The following is a 27,385-nucleotide window of genomic DNA, read 5'->3' on the forward strand; positions in this document are numbered from 1 at the left end:
ATGTGCAGGCTGGGCTAGGAGCCGCCGCCTCCTCCCCCGCCCAGCGATGTATTCAGCGCCCTCCGCCTGCTCTTGCCTGTAAGCACCCGCGTGCGGGGCTGCCCACTCTGCTGCCGTCTGTCCGTGTGCCTGTGGCTCTGCCTGCGCGCACCCGTCTGTTCTGACTTTCCGCCCGCGTGTCTGTCCGCGAGCCCTTCTCCCTCAAGTCCCACTGACGGCCTCTCCATCTCTCTCCTGCAGGTGTTTACACTTCCTGCTGCTCTGCTTCCAGGTACAGGTACGTGGGTTCCTGGCTCTGCGGCCCCCCAGCCTTGCGTTGCACGCAGACCCCCTCCCCCGGGCCGCACCCCTCGCTGCGCCCCACCCCTGCTGGGCTCAGAGCCCAGTGCACCTGTTCCCAGGGCGCGGAAGGGCGGCTTCGCGTGCGTCCCGAGCAGGCGGGGGACCGCCAAGGGCACCGGGCTCTGCTGAGGGGCTTCAGCGGGCGTGGGCTGCCGCGTTCTCTGACGGCCTGGTCTGGGAGGAGAGTCCCGCAGTGTGCAGGGCCTCAGAATCCTTCCCACTGCTGTCGAGGAGTTGGGACCTAGAGATTTGTCTGTCTGCAAACTGTCCCCTAACATCGCCACCCGCTCTTGCAAACAAAAAGGCTCCTTGCGGGAGTGGATTTCTAAGGAGAGAGCTTCAGTTGTAAATTAGTCTGTGGTTTCAAAGGCGAGAGAGAGAGAGAGAGAGAGAGAGAGAGAGAGCGAGAGCGCGAGAGAGCGTGCCCTAGGAGCAGTTGCCCCAGGCCGATACCGGAGCGGCTGTGCTTCGCACGCCCTCACCCAAGGTGGTGCAGCCCTGGGCTGGTTCCCCGCCTGCTCCTGTTCTCCGGTTCGCTCTTGCTCTCCGAGAATCAGAAGAGGGCTTGGCGCTCAGCCTGGAAAGCACTTGCTAAAATCTGATCTGTTACTTCAGCAGCTTTCAGACTCGGGAAGGTCTTGGCACGCAGTCATTTGGAACACTCTGGCTTCCAAAGCCGTGGAAATGAAGGGAAAGGGGAGGGGGGTGGAGAAGAGGGAAAGAGGGAGCCGACTTCAGCCCCGATTAGAACCAGACCAGAGCTGCCTCCTCGTGGTGGGGGAAGAGGGGGTGGGCAAAGGGAATAGGAAGCCCAGCTGCCCAGGCTCCCCACCCACCTAGTGCTGCAAGGGAGGGGACCTAGGAGGAGCTGGACTCAGGCCAAAAGGAGATTATCTGCCCCTTCCCCCTCTGTTAAAGGCAGGTGTCCTTACAGGGCTAGGTAAGATGCTTAGCCTTCGGGATTCTGGAGATGTCCAGAGAGAACCTTGTACATGGGAACATGGTGATTCCCCCAGTGTTCTGGTACAGAGATGTGTGTGTGTTATTGAGTGCTTGAGACTCAGAAGCCTCTTGCAGTGTATGCTGCTGGTGTCTCATCTCCTTTCCCTCTCCTGGGAGGGGATGTTACCATCCTGATAGGGGCCAGCCAGTTGGGGCTGGGGGCTGGGGGTGGAGGCTGGAAGGATGGATGGATGGACAGACTGATGAGTTCTTTCCTCCTGTTGGCTAGAGTGGGGTCCCCAGTGACTCCTTGAATCAATACAACTGGAGTCAGTAACTTAAGACTGGCTGTTCGCCAAAGCAGATGTGACTGTGTGTGGTGATGGGGGTGGGGGTCAGGGTGGGGAATGGCTGGTGTCAGAGAGAGAGGCCAGTACCAGGCATGGTCTGCCTGGTTTGCAGCTGAGTCCTCAAGCAGAGGGCATGCCCTGGGGTCACCCCAGGGAGTCTGCTTGTCTGGCTTGAGGAGAAGCTCTTTTCTGGAGTGTGGAGCTTAGGGGCAGGAGCTGATGACATGGGCATAGGGGGAGGCCTTTGAACCTTGCTGCCCAAGGCTCTGGATGCCTGCTGCTCTTGAATCTTGTTGAAGTGGGGCCCAGGAAGGCTGCTGGGTGGTCTTTGTGTTCTCTGAGGAGAATGTGAGGGAGGCAGTCTAGACTCTGCTGCTTCCCACTTCTACCTCCTGGCCAGGGCTGGAGCCAGCATTTTAGGGAAAAGCTGGGTGGTCAGCCAGGGTTAGGTCAAGAGGCAGCCTTCAGGTAGGTGAGAAGCCTCCATTCTTCTCTCCTTTCCCTTTGTCCTCTCTAGCCTTTTCCCATCTGAGCTACCACAGGTCTGAGGTTTTGAACTCCTGGGCCCTGCATCCCTGGAATACCTAGGAATGGGATGTGAGGGAGGGTGTTCCAGAAACACTGCCTAAAAAGCAGCATGCGATGCATCCTGGAGAGGGCTTTCAGCAATCGCTTGCGTTTTCAAAAGCACCCAGGACCACAGAGAGGTAAAGAAATGTTACTTTGGGGGTAGGGTTTCAAGCAAGGTTGGCATGCTTCTGTCCACATTTACACTTCGGGGACAAAGGTGGGATGGCCCTTAGAGGCAGGGTTGAAGAGTGCTGGTCTCCGGGAGTCTGGGGATGGGATCCCTGCAGAGGTGGTGTTGGTCTGATGTGAACACATTCTGGGCAGGGTGCTGGTGTGAACAGGAGCCAGGGAGGCCACACTGTGCTGAGGGGAGGGCTGGGGCAGGGAGGACCTGGATGTCTGCTCCATCCTGGCTGTGTCACCCTGAGAGTCTTAATTTCCTTACTGGCAAAGGTGGTGGCCCGAGGGTTGAAGAGCTATATGATAGAGGCAGAAGAAGTTTTATGAGTTCTCATCTACCTAGGAAGGTGTGTTGCTCACCTGGGAAATGGGTATACCTATGCTCTTCCCTCCTCCACATCACAGTTTTGGGGGCCAGTCCAGTCTTAGCACAGGAGTTGCTGGGTTCTTCTCCTCCTATCTGTCCCTCAGCTACCACGCTCAGAATGGGCCCCTGCCCCCAAGCCACGTTTCCATGAGCACATTCAAGGCCAGACACTGTCCTCCGCCCACCCCTAGTGTGGAGAGCCCTCCCTCAGCCCTGGCCACCCTGGGAAGCGGGAAGCTGGGAATTTAATAAAATCCCTTCATCCCTTCTCCGCAAGACTCGGGACACCGCAGATAGCTCAAATCGGAAGAATTTTAAAAATTTCTGTGGGAGCAGGCGGCGTGACCAGTAAATTGCTTTTCTGCACTTGGCTGAGCTCTGACAATGACACCGGGCTGGGCCTTTCACACTGCTCCGCTGGCACCTGCCTGACATTGTTCGTGCCGCCAGGCTCGGCTAGGTCCTAGCCTTCCCCAGACAGGCCATCCTGGGGAGGGCAAGAGCAGGGGGGACTTCCTCCAGCCTCTTGTCCCTTCTGCCAGCCCCTCGTCTCTCCCATGGTGCCACTTCCTCTTGGTGTGAGAGGTGTTCAGGTTGGGAAGTTTCTTTCCATGCTCCCCTCGGCCTCACCACCCCCACTTCCAGCCTCTTCAGGGAGGTTTAGTAGCTTTCTTCAAACTGCCTGAGAAGGGGAGGCTAGGGGCAGTGTCCTTTAAGGCAAGACGAAGGTGGAAAGCTGTCCTACTGGGTGGCATTTCTAATTTTTTAAAGCAACACCACCAATCTGTCCATTCAGGGGGTTTCCCCTCAGTACTTGTTTTCCAGAATCCTGCTTTATAGCCTGGGAATAGACCCCGTCTTGGCCTCTCCTTGTCCCCAAGGAGCTCTAGGTCTGGAGGAGACGCTGCCAGGTACATAGGCATTTGTTTACTCTGCCTTTTCCCAGTGCTTCTAAGTGTAGTGAGGCAGGGTACATCTTCCTGTTTAACAGAGGAGGAAACCAAGGCTGAGGAGAAATGACTCACGTAAGGGAAAAGGGAGCTGCTTGTAAGATTTATGAAGCTTCTTTTATGTTAGGAAGCTGTTTGCATCTCTCCGCCCGTTCTACAAGGAGATGAAGTAGGAGAGGTACATTGGAGGTGGAGAGTAGGGAAGGGATTTGTTCGAGGCAGTGGTTAAGAAGCAAGACTCTGGACTCAAGCATTTCATTCCACCACATCCAGCTGACTGTTTCAGAAAGAATCATGAAGTTACTTGGAATACTGGTGGGGAAACAGAGCCCTGGCAGGCGTGGTGGAGTCCTTAGCGACACCCTGTTTGGACTCTGGGATCGGGGGTGATCAGAACCCAGGGGGGCATCTCTGGGGTTGAGGGCATCTGCCACAGTGTCTGCAGGCTGTGTCCTGGAGTGCGGTGTGCTGACCTGAAAAGGCTGCTGGAGAGAAGTGCGTGGTGAGTTTTCTTTTTCTTTTTGGAGGGGCGGCATCTCCTTCCCAGCCTTTTCCCAGTGTGGAGGGGAAGGAGCAGGGGCACTGTGCCAGCACTCTTACGGACCCTGTGTCACCTGCTCACTTGGAGATAAAGAGAAAATGTCTCGTGACTGGCTCAACCTCAGGAGCAGGTTCGGTGTAGATCATCCAGGTTACCACGGCAGCTTCCACCCTGCCCTGGGCAGCTCCAGAGGCTAGAGGGTTCCGTGAGGAGAGGTCCATCCTCTGCAGGACTGTGGAGGTCTGTCTGCATCCTCTGGCAGGAAAGTTGTGGGTGTGGGAAGTTGGGGTGCAGGCCCCTCAGGCCAAGAACAACAGTATCAGCAACAGTACTTGTCATGTCCCCGGCGTGTCAGGCTCCCTGTGTGCTGGGTGAGTCTTGTACGCGTGCACATGAGGCTTCCCAACCAGCTTGGCTTTAGAGAGTTCTACAGATGAAGCCAGGGGGCTTGAGGACTTTGGTCACAGCAAAGCTCCAGGACCCAGGAGTGCCTTGGAGTCGGCCAGCCTGGTTCAGACTGTGACTTTTCCTTCTCTTTGCTCTGTGGACTTGGGCAAGTCACTTTACCTCCCTGGGTCTCAGCCTCCGCATTTGTAAAATGAGGCAAACAGAAATGACCAACAAAATAGCTCCAATTCCTCAGGGGACTGCATGGCCGTGAATGCTAGTGTGCAGTTCCAGATTTATCTCCTGTGCTCTGGCCCTAGGAGGGGGCCTCTGTCCTGTTCCCACTCAGGTATAGTAAGTGCTCCTTTTCTGGGGCTGTGCCACCTTCTGGTCACTGGGCAGTGGTGGGTGGGTTGGTGTTGACCCTTCCCATGGGTTGCTCTGTGAGCCTCTGAGTGCTCAGTCATGTTTTCCGGACCGCTCTGCCCTCATTCCCAAGGCAGACCATTGGGGGAAAGGGCATGCTGAGGGCCTGCCATGTGGCAAGGGCTGGGCGCCAGCCATCTGGCCTTAGTACAGGTTCAGGCCTGCTGTCAGTGCTTTGGCCTGAGGGTGGGAATTTGTTCTGGACATCAGCAGGTAAGTGGGCCCCTTGGGCTGTAGTCAGGCTTGCTTAGTTCCTATGCTCTGACATTTAAGAGGCACAAGGTCCCGGACCCTGTTAAAATGCAGACAGCCATGTTGAGGCTGGGGCCAAAGACAAGCCTCCTGAGTGCCACAGAGCAGAAAGATGCCCAGGTTCCATGGGCTCCAGTCTTGGTTCTGTCACTGATTTCTCTCTGAACCTTGTTACCCACCTGGTATCAGCAAGGTGAGCTGTGTAATGTCGGTGGTGGTTGAATGTACAGGCTTTAGCGTCGGAGATACCTAGATTTGAGTCCTGGTTGTGCTACTTAGCATCTGTTCAGCAAGTATTTCTTAATCTTCAACTATCTGTTCCTCAGTTTTCCCCATCTGTAAAATGGGGTAATTGGAAACACCTACTTCGGAGGGGTTATTGTGAGATGTGAATGAGGTGCTGCAGCTACCGCAGGGGTTAACGATAAATAATTGAGTAATAACAATGGCCCAATCAATTAGATGCTGTGTGTGTTGTAGTATACAACATGCTGTGAAGTGCTAGAGAAAGCTCGTAAGGGCATGTTTCTTGGCTCAGTGACAGCAGGCCTCCTTCAGTCTGTGTTGTAGCATAGGCTTTGGACTTAGGTGTGGATTTAATTGCCATCCACCACTCACAAGCTGTGTGGTTTTGGGCAAGGTCCTTAACCTCATTGAGTCTCTACTTCCTTGTCACGTGCAAAATAGGAAGAATAACGTTACTCTTTTGGCTTGTTAGTGGAAGTAATGGAAGTCATGTCCTGGCCCAGGTATGCAGTAGGCACTCAAATATGGTGCTGTTTCCCTTTATCAATCTACAACACCTACATCTACAGGACACCTGCTGCATGTTTGGCCCAGAACTGGGTTTTGAGGTGAGGGCAGACATCCAGGCCTCAGCTCTCCTCAGTGCTCCGAGGTGCAATGGCTGGCACTTGGGCAGCTGATTTACCTCCCTCTCCTACTCCCCTCCACCCCTCTGCCTTGGAATCCCATGGTGCTTTGTCACAGTCCTTTGACCATTCTCGGCCAGAGCTCACAGGGACAGAACGGAGCCCAGGCTTTTGGCCTTGCCTGCGGGGTCACACCCCACCTCTATCAGTTGCTGTGTGATCGAGCAAATTCATCAGCCTCTTGACTGCTCCTCACGCATTCGGGCCCTAGATAGACCCTCCTCTTCAGGTTTCTGTAAAGGCATATTGTGGTCCCCTGGGGTAGCGCTTGGCATAGCACTGGACCATTGTGAGTGTAAATAATTGTGAGCTGCAGTTATCAGGCTGTGGGTGACTTGAGGCTGGAGTGTCCCTTGGACCCAGTTCCTAGAGGCCAGGTGAGGGTTGACCTGTGCCCCAGGTGTTGGGCACCTGGTCCTGACTTGGCATGCAGGGTAATTGTGGGCCTCTGAGGGGTGGGCTTGGGGAATGGACCTGGATTGAACCTCCCCACACCTGGCCCCAGGGGATCAGCTCCTGTCCCAGCCCTTGGGATTTAAAGAGGCAAGGAGGGCGGGGTGCTGCAGAGTAGGAGCTTCAGGGCACACTGGTTACTGTGATGACAAACCCTAGACTCAGGTGTGGAGAGTGGGCCAGTGACTATGCCCCATGTGAACCTTGAAACAGGAGCAAGCCAGGTAAAAAGGACATGGTGACTCTGCATGCAGCTATGTGTGCCTCTGTGTGTGTGTGTGTGTGTGTGTGTGTGTGTGTGTGTGTGTGTGTGTAAGACATCACAGGTGCACACAGCACAGCAATACTCCGTCAAAGCACAGAATGGCCTGATGTGCTCAGGCAGCTCCCAGCCTCTTGGGGTAGCTGGAGCATCAAGTTCAGGAATGGGGCTGATTCAAGGCCCTAATGGGCACTGAATGCCAGAATGAATGGCTTGTTTGTTATCTCAGGTGTGGGTGACTCTTTGTCCATTGGTTTAAAGGAGATGGAAACAAAGCTGGGATTGGCTGGGAGGAAGAAAAGAGGGCTCAGGTCTTCACAGGTCCTGCCCCCTCCCACGCTGTCTCCAGGTTGATACCTACCCGGGCAGCACCCGTATTGACCATCTGTATGGAGAAGGCTGATGTATAGGGACAGTGAGGCTTACTCCAGGCCCAGCCCCATTCTGCAGAGCTCCTCCCATGCTGATGGCTTGGCCATGCCAATCAATACATTGATAGTCTTGGGAGCTTAATGGACAGGCTGGGGGCAGGGAAGGACCCTTTGCAGCCTCAATCTCCATCCTGGCTGACTTGGGTGTGGTGACTGTGACAAGGGAAAGGCCAGAAGCTGGGGCTGAGAGGAGGAGAGGGTGCCCATCTGAGCCAAGCCCACACTTGAGGTGGGTCCTGTCTTCCTCTTCTCCTTCCTACGCAGGAGTACTTTATAGGGGTGAGGGGGGACCCGAGGGCTTTAGATGCTGAGATAGGTTCAGATCTTGACTTTGTCACTTTCTGTACAACTTGGGTGGGCGTGTCCCTTGCCTATTTGTGTCTCTGTGTCACCCACAGGACAGTGAGAGTGACAGATCTTCCAGGTTGCATAGGGGTAAGGAGACTGTCTGGCAAGTGCTTAGTTAGTTTGGGCCCCGGCACAGAGCAAGTGCCCAGTAGGTGGGAGCCAATGTGAGTAACGATAATGATAATCTGCAGGGCCCTGTGGCTGGCAGCAGACCCTGGGTCCGAATGCAGGCTGCTTTTGAGGAGGAGTTTGGGGAGCTGCCTTCTGTGGCAGAGAGAGGTGCTTACTTTACCAGGAATGGTCTCAGGTTCAAAACCAGAACTTGAAGAAGCTCTGGAAGCCACTGGTGAGGTTGGCCTGCTTCTGTTGCTGCTATTGGAAGAAACAGGCTGTGGTGGGATGTCATTGGAAGTCTTTGTTCCTACTGGGACCAAAAAAGACCTGGCCTTTCTGGGCAGGCTGCCTGGAGTCAATGTCCTGGATTGCATCAAGCCTCAAAGATCAGAGGCCTGGATGAGTGAGGGTAGTGGGACCCCATCCTCCCTTGCAGGAGAAGCTCAAGGCTTACAGCCCATTCATGGTTATTTCCCTCTTCCCCAGCTGTGGCTTGTGTTCTGAACCAGTTACTGTTTGGAATGCAGTCCCCCTTTATCCTTAAGGGTACATTTCAAGATCTCCAGTGGTTACCTGAAACCAAGGATATGTAATACTGAACCTTATGTACAGATGCTGATGGAGGAAGTTGATTTCATAGCTGAGATGACTAATGGATGGGTAGTGTATACAGCATGGATACCCGCTAGACAAAGAGGTGGTTTGAGATCTCATTGTGCTACCCAAAATGGCACAAAATGTAGTGTTTATCTCTGGAATTTTCCATTTAATAATTTTGGACCTTTATTGACCAGGGATGACTGAAACTAGGGATAAGGGAGGAGTAGCACTGTAGAGGAAAAGAGGTTGGTGAAGAAGAGAAAGGAAAATGGTAGTAGGCTGGGGTGAAGTGGTAAAGCTTGAGCTCTAGACAGAGGAGCCAGATTTGAACCTTGAGTCCTCTTCTCACTAATTCTATGACTTAGGACAGGTGATATAACCTCCTTGAGTCTCAGTTTCTCCATCTGTGAAATGGGGTAGTAATCATTGCAACAATTAGGATGGATCTGGAAGTTGTGTAGGATGGTTCACCTAGCACACCTAGAGGAAGTGCTCCATAAATCAAGGCTGTCCAAAGAACAAAGTCAAAAGAAAAAATGTAATGGCTATCATTGCTAGTATAGTCTTTCTCTGAGATTAATATTATAAGCAATCTCCTTATTGGCAACAAGAAAACTGAGTTAAATCTAGTAAGTTGGTGATGGGAGATGAGCTGGGTGTCACATAAGGCCAGTTAGTTATTGTCAGCTACTGTGCAGTTGTTGAGGTGTTGTGTTTGTACCCTGTATCTGTGGGTGATGTGTGAAGCGGGGAGGTGTGTGGGAGCTGGAGATGTGGCCTGGGAAGCCTGCAGAAGTGCTTTTCAGAGCCCGTGGGCTGAAAGGCCAGTGTGTTGGTGAGTGTTAGATCCCTGGATGGACAAGATGCCCTGGTTGATCTCTGGAAGCTGTGAACACCTTTTTACCCCCGTGACAGGTTCCCATGAAGGTACCTAAGGAAGAAAGCTCAGAAGGTGGGCTGGGCCAGATTGTGAGGAGGATGACATTAGACGCTGTGCTGCACATAGAGGAAGCCAGGGCAGGGTTCCGAGCAGGAGGACTGAATCCCATTGTGCATGAAGAGTGTCCCAAGGAGAGGATCAGATGGCAGGCGGGAGGGGGAGTCTGGTCCACTGAGTGCCAGGTTGGTGTCCCTGGATGCTGACAGTCTAGCAGACCTGAGGGGGAGTTGAACCATTTGGTGCTTGATGGCTCTGTGCAGCTCCTGGATTGGGGAGTGAATATTTCCACCCTACCCAAAGTCCTCAAAGCAGGGCAGGGGTTAGCTAGATTCTTAGGCTTCAGGGGAACTATAGGGTTACCGCATTGTGGGAAAAGCTACTTTGACCCAGGAGATACTGTGTGTGGTGTGGGGAGGAAGGTGGATTGACTAAGGCCTCTTTCCTCTGCAGGACGCATCCTTTATGTGCCAAGCCTTCTTGCCTAGTAAGGGCTGTGGAGTTGGATTTTGCTCTGGCATCATCCCTGATAACTGAGGGTGTTAGCCAGGCAGGCAGCAGCTCTGACTGTCTCTGGGAAGGCCCAGAAGACAGGCTACATTTGGGCACTGAGGCAAAGTAACCTGTCACCCAGCTAATGGGATAGGAGATGTCCCTGACCCTGAGACAGCCCTGTGTTGCATGTGCTCTGGAGGCAGATCGGAGCTCAGCTCATTCACACCGAACTTTTGGCCTGGAGAGGTGGCCTTGGGGTCTGATCTGTGCACTGGGCAACATGCTATGTTCAGTGGCTCATGTAGCTGAGGGAATTAGATGAGTGCTGTGTCTAGGGGGCTTCTTAACGCAGTGCCTGGGCAGAGGAGAGTACAGCACTTTACACATTTCTGGCCATCCTTCCACTGGCCACTCTGTTCTTTTGGGTATTAAGTGGTGAGGCCACCACTGGCCTCCAGGTGTCCCTCATTTTTAGCCACATCCATTTGGCAAGCATTTGCTGATTGCCTCTTGAGGGCAGAGCTGAGACTCAGTGTGTCCAGAGCCTTCTCCCTACCTGAGAGGTGGGGGCCCAGTAGGGCTTCCAGGACAGGTGCCTGAAGGCAGGTTACAGCCAGGCAGAAGGAGGCAGGGTTTCCTGAGCCCACCAGAAGCCTTGCCTAGGAAGCCCAGAGGGATTTCCTGCCTCCCCGGGGCAGGAGGGGACAGACCCTGCTTCCAGTACAGGCCACCCTTGCTGCTTCCCTGGAGACTGATCTGGTCACAGAAGTGTGGCTTAAATGGGGGAAGCTGGGTAAGATGGATTATTGTTCCTTATCCTGGGAAGGGCCACCCGATAGCCCCTGCTGACCCTGGGTCACCCACGCTGCCTCTGTCCAGTGGGCCAGGAAGAAAATCATTAAGGGGAGGCTGGCTTCTGGGGTAAGGCGGCTCCCCTCTGGGAGCTGGGGTGAGGAGATTGGTTTGACCTCTGGTCGATAAGGTCTCCTGTGAGCAGGAGGAGAGTTGGAGGACAGAGGGGGTTGCTGGATACACACTCTTGGGGGAAGGGCCAGGCCACCTCCTGAAGTCATTCCGGGAAGGTTACAGGCCACAGGTTGGGGCCTTTGGGACAGATGCCCTCCAGGTGTGAGCCTCAGGCACTGGAATTCTTCCTTTCCTGAGCATCAGGGTGGGAAGGGTATGGTTTTGAGGATCAGATTTAGGCTGTAAAACCTGGGTGGGCCATTGCAGGCTGGTAGAAATGAAGAGAAGATCTACTTCATGAGCCAGCAGCCAAGCCCTGCCCTATTGGGTAGGTTGGCTCCGGGCAATGGACGCAACTTGAGCCTCAGTTTCTGTATCTGTTAAATGGAGTGAGAGGTGTTCCCATAATACTAGGTTGTCAGGACTCGCAAAAGCAGTAGCATCTTTCCATACTGTAATCTGGTTTCCTGGCCTTCATTTGGAGCCCCTAGAAGGGTTCCCTTATATATTCTGTGGTTACCCTGAACAAGGGTTTACTTTATCCCAGGCCTATCTCCAAGCCTCTACTGTGCTGCTTTTTTTTTTTTTTTTTGAAACTTTGATACAGGATCTTTGCTGAGTTGTGCAGGCTAGGTTTAAACTTGTGATCCTTCAGCCTCAGTCTCCCAGAGTGAGTGCTGGGTGCCACTATGCCTGTGTTGCTTTTTATATTTAATCATGGTACCCCATAGGGTGGATGCCATCATTACACTCATTTCATAGGTGAGGAAACTGAGGCTCAGAGAGGCTGGGAACTTGCTTTAGGTCCCTTAGCTAGAGGGTTCTATGCCCTGGGCTTTGCATCTGAGGTGAGCTTCTGCTGGCGCTAGGGGAACAGCACGTAGGGCTATGGCCATGGTTGTCCTGAGGGATGTTGTGCAGGAAGCTCCCCAAAGCCTGGGTTAACTCTGCACTGCTTGCCCTGTGACTGAGTCTGTTCCACCATGCAGCCTCACTGTCCTCCTCTGTAATGTGGGATGATGATCCCAGCTGGAGGACAATTGTGAAGTTTCAGTAATGTGGTCTTGCAGAGACATCTATGGGGTTCAGGCTGGGGTGGGAGACCAGCTGGACAGCATGGAGACAGAGACCCTGGGCTGTGTGTGGACCACAGCAATGAGGAAAACATGGTCCTTGCCCTTGGGAGCCCACAGCTGAGGGGTGAGACAGACGCTTGTCCCAAGAACTCCATCATGGGTATGGTGGGAACATGCTATTGTGGGAATAGGGTCCCACGTGCCTAGCATTGTAACAGGCTTTGTGGCTGCACAGAACAAACGGAGGATACTGTCTGGACTTTGTGACCTGTTTGGTTTTGTGGTTAAGATGAAAATGCACGCAATCAATGCTAAAATGGCACCGTTGGGCTCCAAGTCTTGTCAACATTGATCTGTTTAATCTTTCATTCATTCACTCACTCATTCAAAGTGTTTCAGTTATTAGGTCCTGGGGAAATAGCAGCACACAAGAGACAGCTGCACCTCTGGTAGTGCCACCAGCCTAGTGGGGACAGACAGAAACCAGGCTGGCAGATGGTTGCCAAGTTGGCGAATGCTGGAAAGAAACACAAAATGTGGTCAAATATGGCAAGTAACAGAGATGGGAGTTGCTTCTGAAGGGTGCCTGTCCCAGTGATGTGTTGAGCAGATACTGGAGTACAGGCAGAGTGCAGAGATCTGGGAATGAGCATCAGAGCAGAGGGAAAAGCAAGTAAAAAGGCCCTGAGGCAGAATCCTGCTTGGTGTTTGGAAGGCTCCTGGGTTTAGGTAGCCAGTGTGGATGGAGCAGTAAGAGGAGGTAGGAAAGCAGTTGGGGGCTCACTTGTGGGGCCTCTGTGGTGAGGTCTTCCACTTGAGTGCAGCAGGAAGTCTGGGGAGACTGAACAGGGAGGATTTTATCAGAGAACTGGGTTTGGTGGAGCATGGACTGACTGGTAGAGGGCAAGAATGGAATAGATCAGCAGGCCAGTGAGGAGGCGGGTACAAACTGTCCAGATGAGAGGCCATGTCTGGGGAAGGAGGTCCAGAGCTTTGTGCTGGCTTCGCCAGACAAGGCTTCCAGGAGTGTGTGGACAGGTTCGCCCTCACCTGGGAGCAGTACTGGGAGTCTCCACAGGGGGTGCAAAATGGAGGCTTCTCAGAGCAGTGCCTGAGGTGTGGGTTCATGCGAGTGAGCACAAGGATCCCTGGGGGCAGGGAGGACCCCTGCCCTGGCAGCGATGGTGGGGGTCATAGTGCACTCTGGCCCTTTGGTCCAATATGGAAGACTTGCCAGGCTGCCCTCCTTCCCTGCCCAAAACCCACACAGCAGTTCCTCTTCCTCTCTTCCTGCCCCTTTTCCTCCCTCCAGGGCTATCTGGATGTCAGTCCTTTTCTTCTCATTCACTCACCTCAGCCTCACAGCATCCTGGCGTGACACAGGATGGAGAATTGATCTACAGTTCTATTACGAAGGGGTCTGAGACAGAGTAAATGGTGTGCCTGAGGTCACATGAGAAACCGGCTTCATCCTCTTGCTTACCTGTGGGGCTGTGGTGGAAAAATTAAATAGACATAAGCTCGATTCTGAGCTTTCCTTCTTCCTGGCGGGGCCACTTGGGCAACGTGCCTGAGCCTCAGTTGCCTCATCTGTGAAATGGGGGTAGTAATGGAGTGGCTATGGCATCTCCTGAGACCTGGCCTGAACTGGCATGGAGAAACTCCTCGCTCTCTGTTGTGAGTGTGGCCGGCTTACAGTTTCTCCTTTCCCTGTATAGGTGCTGGCGGCTGAGGAGAACGTGGACTTTCGCATCCACGTAGAGAATCAGACCCGGGCTCGGGACGATGTGAGCCGTAAACAGCTGCGGTTGTACCAGCTCTACAGCCGGACCAGTGGGAAACACATCCAGGTCCTGGGCCGCAGGATCAGTGCCCGCGGCGAGGACGGGGACAAGTATGGTATGTGCTAGCCCCTCCCCTCACCCCATGCACCTCAAGTTCAAATCCCAGCTGTGCAGTGTGCTTGCTGTGTTATCTTTGACCTAGCACTGTGGCCCCTTTCTGGGCCACCATTTCTTGAACTGGTAAAATGGGGACACAGCAGTGAATCCTTTAGAGAGTGTTGCGAGGAACAATAAAAGCTGATTTGGTTGGCGGAAGTCCCATGAAGTGGCAGTTGTCGTATTGGTGGCTTGCCTACGGATGTGCTAAAGTAGGCGGCTGCTTTTTAGCCACTGTTTCATCAGGTCCAGTTCCACACATTTAGGGTAGGAGCCTCTGGGTCATACCTGGCATTGGTGGTTGTGCCAGAAATCAGCCCAGTGTGCATGGGTGTGAGTGTGGTGAGTTCACCTGTGCGTGTGTGTTTCCAGCTTGAGCTCATGCACCTGAGATGTGGCTCTCACAACCCCTTGGGCTGTCCTTGACTCTGGAACTGCCCGAACTTCCTGCGGGGCATTTAGGTGCCCTCATGGCCTTCCCAGTGCTGCTAGTGCAAGGGGACCAGGATAAGGAGAACACTCAGATTCCTGCTCTCCCCAAGCACCAGCTGAAGACCCTCTGCAGTGAGCAAAACAGACAGGACTCCACCTTCCCACAGCTTGGCGGGAATCTGGCCAAGACAGACACTGAGCAAATACTTAGCACGCAGATTATTTATTTAGAATTGCTAGGCAGGAAGAGCCGAGGCTGCTGTGAGGCTCCTGGCACTCGCCCATCTCTGGGAAAGCACCTGCCCCCACCAGGTTCTGCCTGCCCAGGCCCAGGCTCTGGAAGGTGCTCCAGGCCCATAGGAGCTGGTGCTGTGTGTGGCCAAGGTGGCGGCCGAGGCCAGGGATCCATGCTTACAGTGAGCCTGCCAGCCTGGGCCTTTCTGGGATGATGCCCCACCTGCCTGCCAGCCCCTGCCCACTGCAGTCAGGACATGACAACAAGACAAATAATTTCTTGGACCTTTTATCTTGGACACCATTTATTTTCCCTCCGCCCCAGGGCAGGACTGACCTCATGGTAAGGCTCCAGTGTGGCAGCTGCACCGGCATTGGGGGCTGGGCCGGGCCAGGCCAGGCCAGGAAGGGCCACGCTGGGCTCCTGCACCTAAGGCCAGCTGCCTCCCCTCCCTCCTCACTGCCCTATCATTCTTACTGCCTCCCTTTCCTCCCTCTCTCCCTTCCTCCTTTCCTGATCCTGGCCCCTTCCCTGCTTTGTTTCTGTCTGTTTCTCTGTTCCTCCCTCCCTCTGACCACAGCGTCCCTCCTCCCCAGTTTCTCTCTCGCTGGTCTCTCTGGGCCTCTGTCTCCTGGGCCCCCTCCACAGATGCCTGCCTGTGCAGGGCAGACCCAGGTGGTGGTTTTCCCTGGGATCCTCTGTCCAGTTGCTGCCAGGGAATGGGCAGCTGGCTGACCGAGGCGGGAGGAGGTGCCCTCCTGGGGAGTCCCAGGAGCTCTTGCCGGGCCCTCCAGGCTGGGAGAGTACAGGGGGGTCAGACGCTGGTCTGAACCATCTGTCCACACCCTGAGACACGAGGCAGGAGCTGGGGAGGGAGAGGAGCCCGGATGTGACTGACTTCTCACTCCAGAGCCACTTGTCCTCTTGTTTCCTGGGAACTTAGGGCCGTGTCACCTCAGACAAGTTTCTCTTCTGTAGAATACAAGGATCGGACTAGAGTGGTGCTTCTTAAATGCTCCTGTGCATATTAACCACTGAGGGACCCTGCTGAAATGCCCGTGTTGGGGTCTTGGGTCGGGGTGTGGTCCATGTGTGTTTCTAACAAGGACTCGGATATGCTAGCTCATCTTGGCTTCTCTTCCATCTCCACAAATTCTAGGACTTCATAATCCTCTCTCAAAGAACATTTTTACGCACTCCTCCAACTCCTTACCACCCAGGGCAGCAGGGGGCCGCGTGGGCTGCTGCTGCTACATTTAAATGTCCCATTAGAAACGCAGATGAGGCCGAAGGACCCCATCTGTGAGCCCTGGGAGAGGAAGTGAGACAATGGAGCCAATTGAGGCTTCCAATCTAGATGATCAATACAAATATTATTGGGCGGGTGATTTATGTGGCCACACCGGGTGAGAGGACGAGGCTGCTGTGTGGATCTGCATGAGGGCCTGCCTTGCCTGGGGGAGGGGCAGCCCCGGGGGCCCAGGACTCTCCAGTAACCTGCTCCCCCTTCTCAGGGCTGGGGCTGGCTGAAAGGACACACCACCTGAGACTTGCAATGCCCACTGAGCTTCACAGCATTTGAGAACATGCAGGCTCAGAATGGCAGCAAACCCCAAGTAGAAACAGAATACCTACAAACAGCTGGAATCCAGAAGCCTCACAGACATCGGGATTGTTGGCTCTGGGTCTGATGCCAGCATCCTGAGGCCTCACTGCCATGCTGAGTGAGGTGTCACGTGTCTGAACTCTTTGTCCACGAGCTGTACGACAGTGGACGTCCTCTGGTGACAACTGCTTTGATGTCAGTAAGGCTTCTGCACCTTGCCATTCTGCAAGAGGGTCTGTCTTCCTGTTGTCTTTAAAGCTTGCTCTCTGAAAGTCCTGAGGGTGGGCTGTTCTAGGAACGAGGGGCTTTCTTAGCTTTGGCTTGACTCTACAGAAGAAGACATCTGGGCAGTCCTGGAGGCTGAGGTGGTGGGATACTTGGCAGGCAGTGGGCTGAAGCGAAGGGCCGCCTGCCCATCTGGGACTATATGCCCCTTTCCTTCTCATCCTTGGTCCTGGTCACCTCTGTCTTGTGGGTGGGAGCTGACTCAAAAAACAGCACTAGACCAAGAGGCAGGATGCCTGGGTTCCAACTATAGCTCTGACACTGAACCGCCTGCAGAACCTGAAAGTCTCCAGCTCTGGACTGTTTCTTCGTCTGTCAAGAGGGGATGAGGGAGGAGTCCCCACCCTGCTTGCATCCTAAGCTAGGGTGTGAAGGGACGTGGAGGCACTGACTGCTCCTGGCCCTGCTGGATGACAGCTGGATTGTCAGAATGGGGACCCTCCTTGCGGGGAGAGGCAGGGCCCAGCATTAGATAGGTGCTGCAGAGGCAGCTCTGCTTTGATTAGCTTTATGATTGGCAGTGTCTGCCTGATTTTGCTTGCAAGAAGGGTTTCTCCACTTGAGGAAAAAATGATTTTTATAACCCATTTTGCAGCAGACCAACCTTCCAGGACCAGCAGTGCTCTGAGCAGCCCCAGGCAGGCCAGGGAGGGGCAGGAGTGTTAGGCAAGGGGATAGATTTCTTTTTTTTTTTTTTCCCCCCAGTACTGGGGATCCAACTCGGGACCTTGTGCTTGCCAGGCAGGTGGTGGAACCACTGAGCTAAATACCCAGCCCTAGGGAATAGGTTTCAAGGAATCCTGTGGGATTTGAATCTGGACCCCATCACTTTGGTGGGGAAGACCGTGGGCCTCAGTCAGCCTCTCTGATCCTATTTTCTCTCCTACAGAACAGGGGTAACTGAAATGAGAGAATGTCTTTGCTGGAAGATGAGATGATTGTTAAAAACATTAACACTAACTACCAGAACCCATTCCTGTCACGTGGGAGGGGGCAGGGCTGCTGTCATAGGTTCAGGTGGAGGTCCCCTCCTATCCCCCTCACTTCCCACTCCGTTGGAAGAGGGAGCTGCTGTCCTGTCACGGGACCCTGGCATTTCCAGTGCATGTGGCTGAGGTTTCTCGACATAATTCTGAACAGCAGGGTCTCAGAACAGAGGAGGCAGGAGAGCTTTGGGCCCTCCTGTTGAAACATCCAGTCCCCTTTCAGTTAATACCAGTGTCCCTCACTATTCTGCACAAATCACGGAGTGCTAGGGGTGGGCAGGGGAGACCCATTTGATGCTGGCCCTCAAGGGGCTCACTGCCTGCACTCCCATTCCTTACTAGGACCTGACTTTAGGAAGACTCGAAGCCACCAGCTCAGCACATAACCCAAGCCCACCTGCTGCCTTAGTCCCCAGCTTTCAAGCGAGTGAGCTGGTGTGTGTGTGTGTGTGTGTGTGTGTGTGTGTGTGTGTGTGTGTGTGAACATGCATGCATGTATAGCCCCTACCCTGCATGCTTCTTGCAGCTCAGCCTGGAGGAAATTGTGACTCCAGGGCACCAGGAGGTGGCTCCTTGAGCCCCCAGGTGGAGAGAAATGTCCCGGAGTCCCCGTCATCACCCTTGGCCCCATAGGGTCCTCCTGGCAAGAGCCAGCCACTGACCTCGAGACGTTGAGTTCCTTGAGGGCAGTGACTTTTTCTTGCTTTTGGCCATGTCCCCATGTCCAGCACAAGGCAGAGAGTAGGCCCTGCTTGCAGGTTGTGCATCTTGCAGGGCTTTTTGTTGAGCTGGTGACAAGAACGGCTGTCCCTTTTTCCCTTATCCCGGTTCCTGCTGGAGGGCTGTGAGCCAAGAGCAAGGTCGTTTGGGCTGGCGGCTGTGGCTGAGGCTGCAGGGACTGTGTGCCCTCTGAGTCTGCCCCTTCCTCAGTCCCTTCTCCATCCATCCATCCATGGCCTTGAGTGATCAAAGGCACTCATGTTGCTTAACAGAAAACCGAAGACTGTGAATCAGCTAGGGGCCTGGGATGGCTATGCTGCTCCACTTTCGGCTCTACACCTGCTCTGAGCTTACTCTGCTTGTGTCCCTTGAACATGCCGAGCACATCCTGGTCCGAGAGGCTTTGTGTCTGCTGTCCCACCAACTCAGGGGTGCTGTCCTCCCTGCTGTTCTTGGTCTCCCTTACTTCACTCAGGCTTCTTCTGTCCAGTGGTTTCCTTATCAGAGTCCCCACCGCTGCCCTTTCAGGGGCATCCTTTTCTTCCTAGTGTTTACTGCTGTCTGACATCTCATATGTATTGCGTTATCTGGTTCCTGTCTCTGTAAGCATGCAGACTCTCAAGAGCAGGGGCTTTTGTCTGTCTTGTTCACTGCTGTGCCCTCCACGCAAGTAGCCTGCCACAGGGGTGCTCAGTGTATGCCTGAGCAAGTGTGCACATGGATGCTGGCCATGTGTGCCTGGGCATGTGGAGGGGGTCATCCCCCAGGGCCTAGGGCCTAGGGGCTCCTTTTCACACTCCCGGAGGTGCCTCACACAGGGCTCGGCATGCAGGGAGTGTGTGGCAGTCAGTGCCCCACCATCATCCATCCTTACATTGTATGACAGGGATACAGTGACCAAGAGGCCCAGCCTCCCCCAGGAGCTCTCCCGGCTGGGAAAGGGCCTTCACAACCCGGGTGGAGCCTCATGTCCCCTGAGCTCCTGGCCCACAGCCTCTCTCCAGTGAGGAGTGGCCACCCACATCTCACGGCTGCTCCTTGGAAGTGGCTGCCCTAGAGCCACAGCTAGGATTACATGTAGCTCCTGATCAGTCCTATTGACTTTCTTGCATTCTTCCTTTCCAGTGAGTCCACATGCACACGGCCTATGCAGCTCCTCAGGGGGCCTCAGGAGGAGGGGCTCTATGGTGCTTTTGGAGAACAGACTATAGCATGTTGGGTGTGTGTGTGTGCATGATATGACAGGGAAATACCTGTAGAATGAGACCTTCTCCCCACCCTGCCCCACTGTCCCTTTTCTCCACCTGGACCTACTTCAGAGAGGAGGGCGGAGGCTGATTCAGCATGACCTCTCATGCCTTTGGATTAAGGACATGTCCTTGCTGGAGGATGCTGCCTGGAGAGGGGCCAGCAGCTCTGTCAGCACTGGGATGGCAACTCAGTCTGCCCGCTGGCCCCCAGTTCATGGCCTACACAGGCCCCCAGCTCCGTGCTGAGCTCACAGGCCTTGGCGAGAACGACTCAGCCCCCATCTTTGCTCTCCTGAGTCTCTAGGGCTCAGCTCTGTCTCTCTCTGCTTTTTTTCTCTAGAGATCCCTGGCTGCTTCTCGGTGTCTTTCCCTGATGTGTCCTGCCCTTCAAAGCCAAAGTTTTCAAAGTTAGGCTTGGACCACCCCCTGGGAAGCCCAGCTGGGGAAGCACACTGCAGTCTGTCAATCAGTTGATCAATCAGTTAATCAGTTAATCGATCAATCGTCCATCCATCCATTCATCTGTCTGTCTTCTCTGTCTTGGGCCTGCACAGTATCTGTCCTCACCAAACCTGCCTTCCTACTTTGGTCTGAGTCTGTCTGTCTCAGATGAGCTCTGGACTCCCACTGCCTGTCCCCAAGCCCTGGCCCTACTACATGATTCTGGGCAAGTAATTTAGCTGCTTAGTAGATGGCCTCAGTTTCTTCATCTGTAAAATGGTCATATTTCTGGCCTTATAGAGTGTTGTGAGGATCAGTGGGATATTCCAGGTTCAGACTCTTAAGCCAGTGTTTGATACATGGTAGATGCTCAAATAAGTATTAGCTCTTATCATTTTTATTATCATTATTGCTGCAGGCATTTAGGAGAAGTGGAGGAAAAAGACAACAGGAGTTGTTTATAGAAAGAGCTTTCTCTCCAGCTCCCTATGCTTTCTCCCTCGAGCTGCCTTCCTCTCTGGATGCCAGAGAAGGGATTGGATCTCCAGGCTCCCTTCCCTCCTGAGCCCCTCCTGGCCCCCAGACATGCAGTGTGGGCTCTGTTTCTTGCCCTCACTTCTCATTTGGTTTCATGAGGCACTTGCTGCCCTTTCTAGATCAGAAATGCTGCCTGGCTGCAGTGCTGGCTGTGGTCTGAGCCCAGCCCTGGTTGCTCCTGATGGCTTCTCCTGGTATCACCTTGAAGGTATCTTCCTCAAGGAGACCCTGGCAATGACTTTTCCTTCCTCAAGGTCATGTGGAAGTGGTGTGGGGGTGGGGGAGGGTGACGGACCCCAACCTTTGACTCAGATGGCATCGCCATCCACTGAGTTCTGCCCCAAGAAAGTGAGGCCTAAGAGCAGACTCTTGGTGCTCACTTACTCTCGTGGGAGAGGGTCTGGGGCAGAGAGAAGGGAGGGCTGGGGGAGACAGTTAAGACCAAGACTCCCAGGCCTTACCCAGCCTGGGTTTGACTCTCAGCTCTATCACCCTGTGCCTCTGGGACTCAGTTTTCTAACCTTTAAAATCAGGATGATAACAATAGTTCTGACCTCATAGGACTGCTGTGAGGATTACATGCAGTAGTGCTTGTAGAGTGGTTGGAACAGTCCCCAGAACATTGTAAGCTCTATGAAGTGTGAGTTACTGATACTTCTGAGAGGGACAGAACTGACAGGTTACCTAGTGCTGGCCCAGAGAGGAACAGGTTTTTTTGTTTTTTTTCTTTTCATCACACAGCACAGGCTTTTTGCTTTGTCATTGAAGTTGGAGAATGGTGGGTGGGAGCTCAGGATTTTATCAAGTGGTGTGAGTAATGCCAGGAATAATGGCAGGTGAGAGCAGAGAGGTTAAAGGCACTGAGTGTAGAATCAGAGGCTGGATTTGAACCCTTATCTGCCACTACCAGCTGAGTGCCCTGGGCTGTGTCACTTCACTTCCCCCAATGAATCAATCAGTCAGTCAATCTCTCTTAGTACTGGGGATTGAACTCAGGGGCTTGGCACTGACTTACATCCCCAGCTCACTTTTCATTTTTTTGAGACAAGGGTTTTGCTAAATTGCTAAGCTGCCCAGGCTGGGCATGAACTTGTGATCCTCCCAGAGTGGTGGGATTGCAGGTGTGTGCCACCACACCCAGCTACTCCACACCTCTTTCACAAGGCTGTTTGCACACATATTAAAACTTACTGATTGGCCATTTGCTCTTAGCCAGGCCTGGGTGAGGTGGTGGGGATCACTGTGGATAAGCAGATAGATCCATGTCCTCATGGAGCTCACCTTCTGCTATCTGGGGACAGACAATACAAAGGGCAAGCAGTAGTGTTAGTCAGCTTCCCATTCCTATAATAAGACACCCAACCTAACCAACTTTAAGAAAGGAAAGGTTTCTTTTGGCTCGCAGCCTTGGAGGTCTCATTCAGTCCATATCTGGCTGGCCCATGGATTTTGGGCGTCTGGCAGGGCCTCACCTCATGACGGGTCTGCACGGTAGAGGAAGCTGCTCACCTCATGGTGGCCAAAAGCCCAAAGAGAGACACAGGACAGGGTGGCATCCCCATATCATCTTGAGGGTGTGCCCAGTGATCTAACCTCCTGCTACTAAGACCCATCAACTCACAGTTCTATCACCTCCCAACAGCACCACAGGCTGGGGACCAACTTCAACCCATGGGCCTTTGGGGAACTCTTATCCCAGCTATAGCACAGATCAGACAGTTCTGGATAAGAGTCCTGAGGAATAGGATGCAGGGGGCTGGGGTACGCTGGACTGGGAATGTGGTGTCAGTGTTAGCGTGCTCAGAGAGGGCTTTTCTGAAGAGGTGACATTTGGGTGGCCACCTGGGAGATGAGAAACCACTTTGAGCAAAGCAACCTCCAGGAGCAGGAAGAGCAAGTGCAAAGGCTCGGGGGCTTGGTACGTTGGAGGAGAAACAGCAAGGTGGCTTCTCTGGCTGAGGGGCTGTGAGGGAGATAAGAAGGGAGAGAGGGAGGGAGAGCAGGGATCAGATGATGTTTGGCTATTCTTCTGAGTTGGGGATCCCTAGCAATTAAATTGGTGTTTTTAGAGGATTTCTCTGGCTGATGTGTGGAGGGGAAAACACTGGGGGCAAGAGTGGCAGAGGGAGGCAGGCAGCTGTTGAGTTGCACAGGCCGGAGGCGAGGGAGACTGTGTCATCCACTCTGCCTGGCCTGCTGCGGGCCCCACAAGGGGGACTGGGCTGAGATGAAGCTTCTGATTCCTGAGAGCTGCCCTTGGGGACCTGGGTCATGGGAGGGGTGCTGAAGACCAGGCAGGCTCTGGGGCAAACCTGGCCTGGGTGGAGCCTCCCCCCTACCACTCTCTCAGAGAACTTCAGCTGCTATTACTCCCCAAAGACTTTACATAATTCTGGCCCGGCTTCCTCCTCATGATGTCATGCAGTGAGTAGAGTCTAGGTCGTTCAGCTCCGCTGTGTGCTGCACTTGGGGTGGGGGTGGGGAGAAGCCAGCCTCTGGCTCCCTGGTGCAGCAGAGGCTGGTGCAGACCCTCCTCATGTGGTGGCAGAGGTGCCGTCCAGCCCCAGGCCCATTGGACAACTCTGGCACAAGCCAGGGCCTCCTGCAGTGGCTCTGGCTGCCGGGTGTTAGGGGTTGTGCTTGGAGGCAGGTTTCTCCAGGGCTGGGGCCTCTTCCCGGAGCCTGGCTTTGGCGGAAAGGAACAGGCAGTCCTGATGTCAACGCTCTTGCTCTGTCGCTACTCAGAACCTCAGTTGCCTGCACTGGAAAATGGGGACAGAGACACCCAAGCCAGTGGTGATTTGCAGCCTCGGGGCACTCAAAGGGGAGGCAGCTCTTCTTCTTGCAGAGCTGGAGTTATTCTAAGGAAGAGTCCTGGGTGTGTGTGGGAGGAACAGACAGCAGAGTTCCCCCTCGGACTTGCCTGGCGTGTCCTGGGCTCCAGTCCCATGGCCTCTCCCATCTCCTATCATCTCTCCTCCCTGCCCCTGTCCTAGCCCCTACTTCCCAGTTCCAGGGAGAACCCGATCAAGGTTATCCTGTCCCTCTTGCATTGGTGAGGAAACTGAGGCAAGGATAGGGGTGTGGCTTGTCCAGAGTCACACAGCCTAGGATGGTGATGTCAGGCTTGTGAGCTCCAGCTCTGGACATTCCTTCCCTCCTTCCTCTTCCTCCGTCCTTCCCTTATTTCTTTCTCCAGTACTGGGAAGGGGGCCCAGGAGCACTCTTCCACTGAGCTCCATCTGTAACCCTTTCAATTGAAAAATATTTTGTTTTTCAAAATTTTGAGACAGGGTCTTGTCAACTTGCCCAGGCTGGTCTTGAACTTGTGATCCTTCTGCCTCAGCATTCTGTGTAGGTGGGATCATAAGCATGTGCCTCTGTACCTGGCCCTGGATATTTTCTGATGCACTTGACAGTGTGGTTTGCCTGCCACTTTGGAGAAAGCTAAGCAAGTTCAGATCAGAAGGTGATACCTTGTGTGTGTGGGGAACCAGCCTTGTACACATACCTGGGATTTCTCTTTGCCTTCCGCTTACGTTCTTTCTCTCAGATTTTTCCACTTTTCCTTTCCTTCCGTTCCCCCGCCCCCACTTGTCTTCCTTAAAAACAGTTTGGTCTTACAATTTTCAGGAAATTTAAACCAAAGTCTCTGAGCTTCCCCTCCCAACCTCTGCGAACAGAATGCTATCCTACTGTGTAATCCTCACAGACATTGTTAGAGAATTAGAATGATCCTTTCCGTATTACAGGCAAAGAAACAGGTCCAGGGTCCTGAGGTTGGCAAGAAGGGCTAGGGATACACACTCTAAAGCTCTTGCCCTTTCCCATGCACATGCTGCCCTCACAGAAGCTCCTGGAATTGCCTTGACTCCATCTTTGTGATGAGATAGAGGAAGCAAGTCCCCGAGCCACTGTGCCTTTTGGTCCTGGGAATGAGGCAAACAGGAAATTACCAGGGGTTTGCATTCAGGAAGTATATCAAGGCTCTTAGCCCACCTGGCCCCATCTCAAAAGTGGTTACTGTTCCTCATTCTTTGTTTACGAGGGATGGGGGAAAGATGGAGAGAAGAATGTACCTCCCCTTGTTTCCAGAATCACTAAATTCTTATTAGATCTTTAAACTTGATGTAAATTCTTTTTCCCCCTTGGAAAGGTGGGTATCATATTTTAATTAGCAGTAGTGTCAAAGGAGGGCTAGATTAATTATTGGAAATCTTGGAAACCATATGGTTTCAATTTTCACAGCAGGGCACCAGGGTGTATATTTGTAAAAAATTTTTTATTAAAATCATACCTAGTGCATTTTAGGGGCACTAAGGTACACTCTTTGTGGCTCCAAGGATACTGTACTCAGGAATTTGGGGCTGTGATTTTTATTATGGAGAAGCATGTCCTTTGTCGCTGGGCTGGTTGGGGGGAAGATGGTGTTGTGCAGAAGAGGGCCAGGGAAGGGAGTGTGAGAATTGGAAGGGTAGAAGGCAAAGAAAATAGCTGTGGGGACAGGCAAGTGGTGATGGGGGAACCAGACCCAAGACCAAGGGGAGATCCCGGAGAGGTACTTGGTTCAGTCACACCGCACCTACTGGGGAAAAATGTGGACTGCCCGAGGGAGGGAGCGGGATCCGGACACAGCATGCCTAATCAAGGGAGCATCACTCTTTGATCGTCTGGTCCCCTTTTTAAACAGAGACTTAGGGGACCAGTTCTGGACACCTGCAACCTGAGGGAGGCTCTGTGCATCATGGATGGTCATGTCCTACCGGGGATGAGGGGGAAATTGGGCTCTGATCAGCACTTTTGGGCTCTTCAGACTTCATAACCCTCCAGCTTTGGAGGCCTCAATTAAAGGCAGTGAAAAATCCTAAATTAGACCCTTTTTCCCAGGGCTTTCCTCCCTGCTTCAGGTGGTCAGGGAAGAGGTCTCAGGAGGGGGCAAGAGCGAGAGTTCTAGATGTCTGCCCCAGGGGAAGAGCTTCTGACTGAACTTCTGGAGGAAATTGCTTGCTGTGTGTGTGTGTGTGTGTGTGTGTGTGTGTGTGTGTGTGTGTGTACATGTGTATGTCTCTTCCCTTTATCTAGTATTGTTCTGTGTGTGTGTGTGTGTGTGTGTGTGTGTGTACATGTGCATGTCTCTTCCCTTCATCTAGACTAGTACTGTGTGTATGTGTGTGTGTGTGTGTGTGTGTGTGTGTATGTGTGTGTCTCTTCTCTTCATATAGAGTAGAACTGTGTGTGTGTGTGTGTGTGTGTGTGTGTGTGTGTGTATGGCTGCTGTTCTACTTTGGGGAATGGCATTGGGGACGAGGGGGTGATGAGGGGAGGAAGACATACCCTACGGGTGTTTAGCCACACAGGACAGACCTGCCCCCACTGACTGCAGCTCTCTGGGTTGTGCAACTGGAGCTGAGCGGCTCAAAAGGGGAACAGGTGTGGTGCAGCTTCCATACCCCCTGCCGGTAGGTGCTCCCATGGGTCCTGTCAGACGTGCCGCCTACACTTGGCTTTAGGGGTGAGAGGGACCAGGATCAGAGTCAGGGAGCCTTTTGAGTCACTGAGCCCTTAGACTAAGCCACTGCTCCTGGTTAAAAAATGTATCTTATTCTCCTACCTTTCGAAGCTCAGCTCCTAGTGGAGACAGACACCTTTGGGAGTCAAGTCCGGATCAAGGGCAAGGAGACGGAGTTCTACCTGTGTATGAACCGCAAAGGCAAGCTCGTGGGGAAGGTGAGTGATGGCCTGGACTCCTGGGAGATTGAGGTCCCCTTGCAGCTCTGGGGATCTGGAACAGCATGAGTAGGTCTCATCAGTCCCACCTGGCAAACAGGCCTGGTGAGTGAGCAAGTGCTGTGGGCATGTGTGAGAGATCAGTCCCCACCGTAATCTCCTTTGCCTCCCCCTTCTCCTCTGGCCTGGCACCTGCAGCCACCCTGGGTGTCTAGGGCAATAGCTCTGGGTGCACGCAGGGCCCTGTACTCTTTTGGCAGGTGTGGAGCTGTGGCTTGCTGGGGCTCCGGGGCAGCCTGCCCACGTGTCCTTGATGTCTGGGAATAGGGAGCTGGCGGGCCAAGAGCTGTGGCTGCAGCAATCATTTTAACAATCACCAGGGGTTTACAGCATGGAGCAGCAGTGGCCTCCGGAAGCCGCTGCTTCGACAGCGCTGGGCCTCACGGTTCTAGCATTTCAGGAAGATTTTATTACTTTGGAAGGGGCAAGAGAGCTGTGCGTAACAAATTAGGACAGGGTGGGGTAGGGGGTGGACTCACCCGCTGAGGGCTCCGGGTCTCTCCATGTGCTGCTTCTCAGTGTTCTTTTCTTTTGGGGTGCTTGTTGGTGAAGGCCACACGCCTGTTTCCTCTGGGTGTGCAAGAGGAGGGTATTACTGGTGTGATGAAGAAGTCACGCTCTCTGTGTCCTCCTCTCTGAAGGGTCTCTTCTTACTCCTTTATTCCCCTCGTGTAACAGGTGGAGGCCTGCCTAGACAGGTGGAGCGGGCCTGGAGGAGATGGGCTTCTCCCGCTTGGGGACTCGTCCTGGGGAATTATCTGCGTTCATTATTCCTTGTTGGAGTAAGGGGAGATAAAGCTGTTTTTGGTTTCTTGATCCCTCACACTCAGCCATCTCCCACTATCTTCATACCCGTAGGCCAGGAACATGGGCCAAGGAATTGCCACACAAATGGTAACAGCTTCCTTACTTTCTTCCAGGCATCAAAAATGCTTCCAAATAATCCAAGGAGGTTGGTACTGTATTACCATTTCCATTTCACGGATGGGAAAGCTGAGGCTTGGACGCGTCTGGGGCACTTGTCTCAGGTCCCACTTTAGAGCTAGGCGGATTCAAAGTGCAGTTTGGAAGGAAAAGATTCCAGCTGCACTGCCCATACCAGCCGAAGCTGTTCAAAGAGCAAAATAATAGTAATCCGAAGAGCGCAGCTCGGGATGCGAGGAGTGGTTTTAATTAGTGATTCACTTTCCGCCCTCATCGCGAGCCTGGGCGACGAGGGGGCGGGCAGGGGCCAGGCCGGCGCAG

The 27,385-nt window shown here is 53.5% G+C and overlaps 1 protein-coding gene across 1 annotated transcript in view; it reads left to right on the plus strand.

Moving 5' to 3' along the window:
* The first annotated feature begins 9 nt into the window (after positions 1-9).
* Positions 10-27,385, plus strand: part of Fgf18 (fibroblast growth factor 18) — a 33,398-nt gene continuing 6,022 nt past the window's right edge. Inside the window, exons 1-4 of the mRNA XM_019207226.2 lie at positions 10-78; positions 241-277; positions 13,640-13,820; positions 25,974-26,080. Of these exons, the coding sequence (XP_019062771.1) occupies positions 47-78; positions 241-277; positions 13,640-13,820; positions 25,974-26,080 (357 nt within the window). The 5' untranslated portion in view covers positions 10-46. The remainder of the gene's footprint in view (positions 79-240; positions 278-13,639; positions 13,821-25,973; positions 26,081-27,385) is intronic.

This window comes from Fukomys damarensis, unplaced genomic scaffold (genome assembly GCF_012274545.1).
Source record: "Fukomys damarensis isolate Sample0158 unplaced genomic scaffold, DMR_v1.0_HiC HiC_scaffold_9, whole genome shotgun sequence".
NCBI lineage: Eukaryota > Metazoa > Chordata > Mammalia > Rodentia > Bathyergidae > Fukomys > Fukomys damarensis.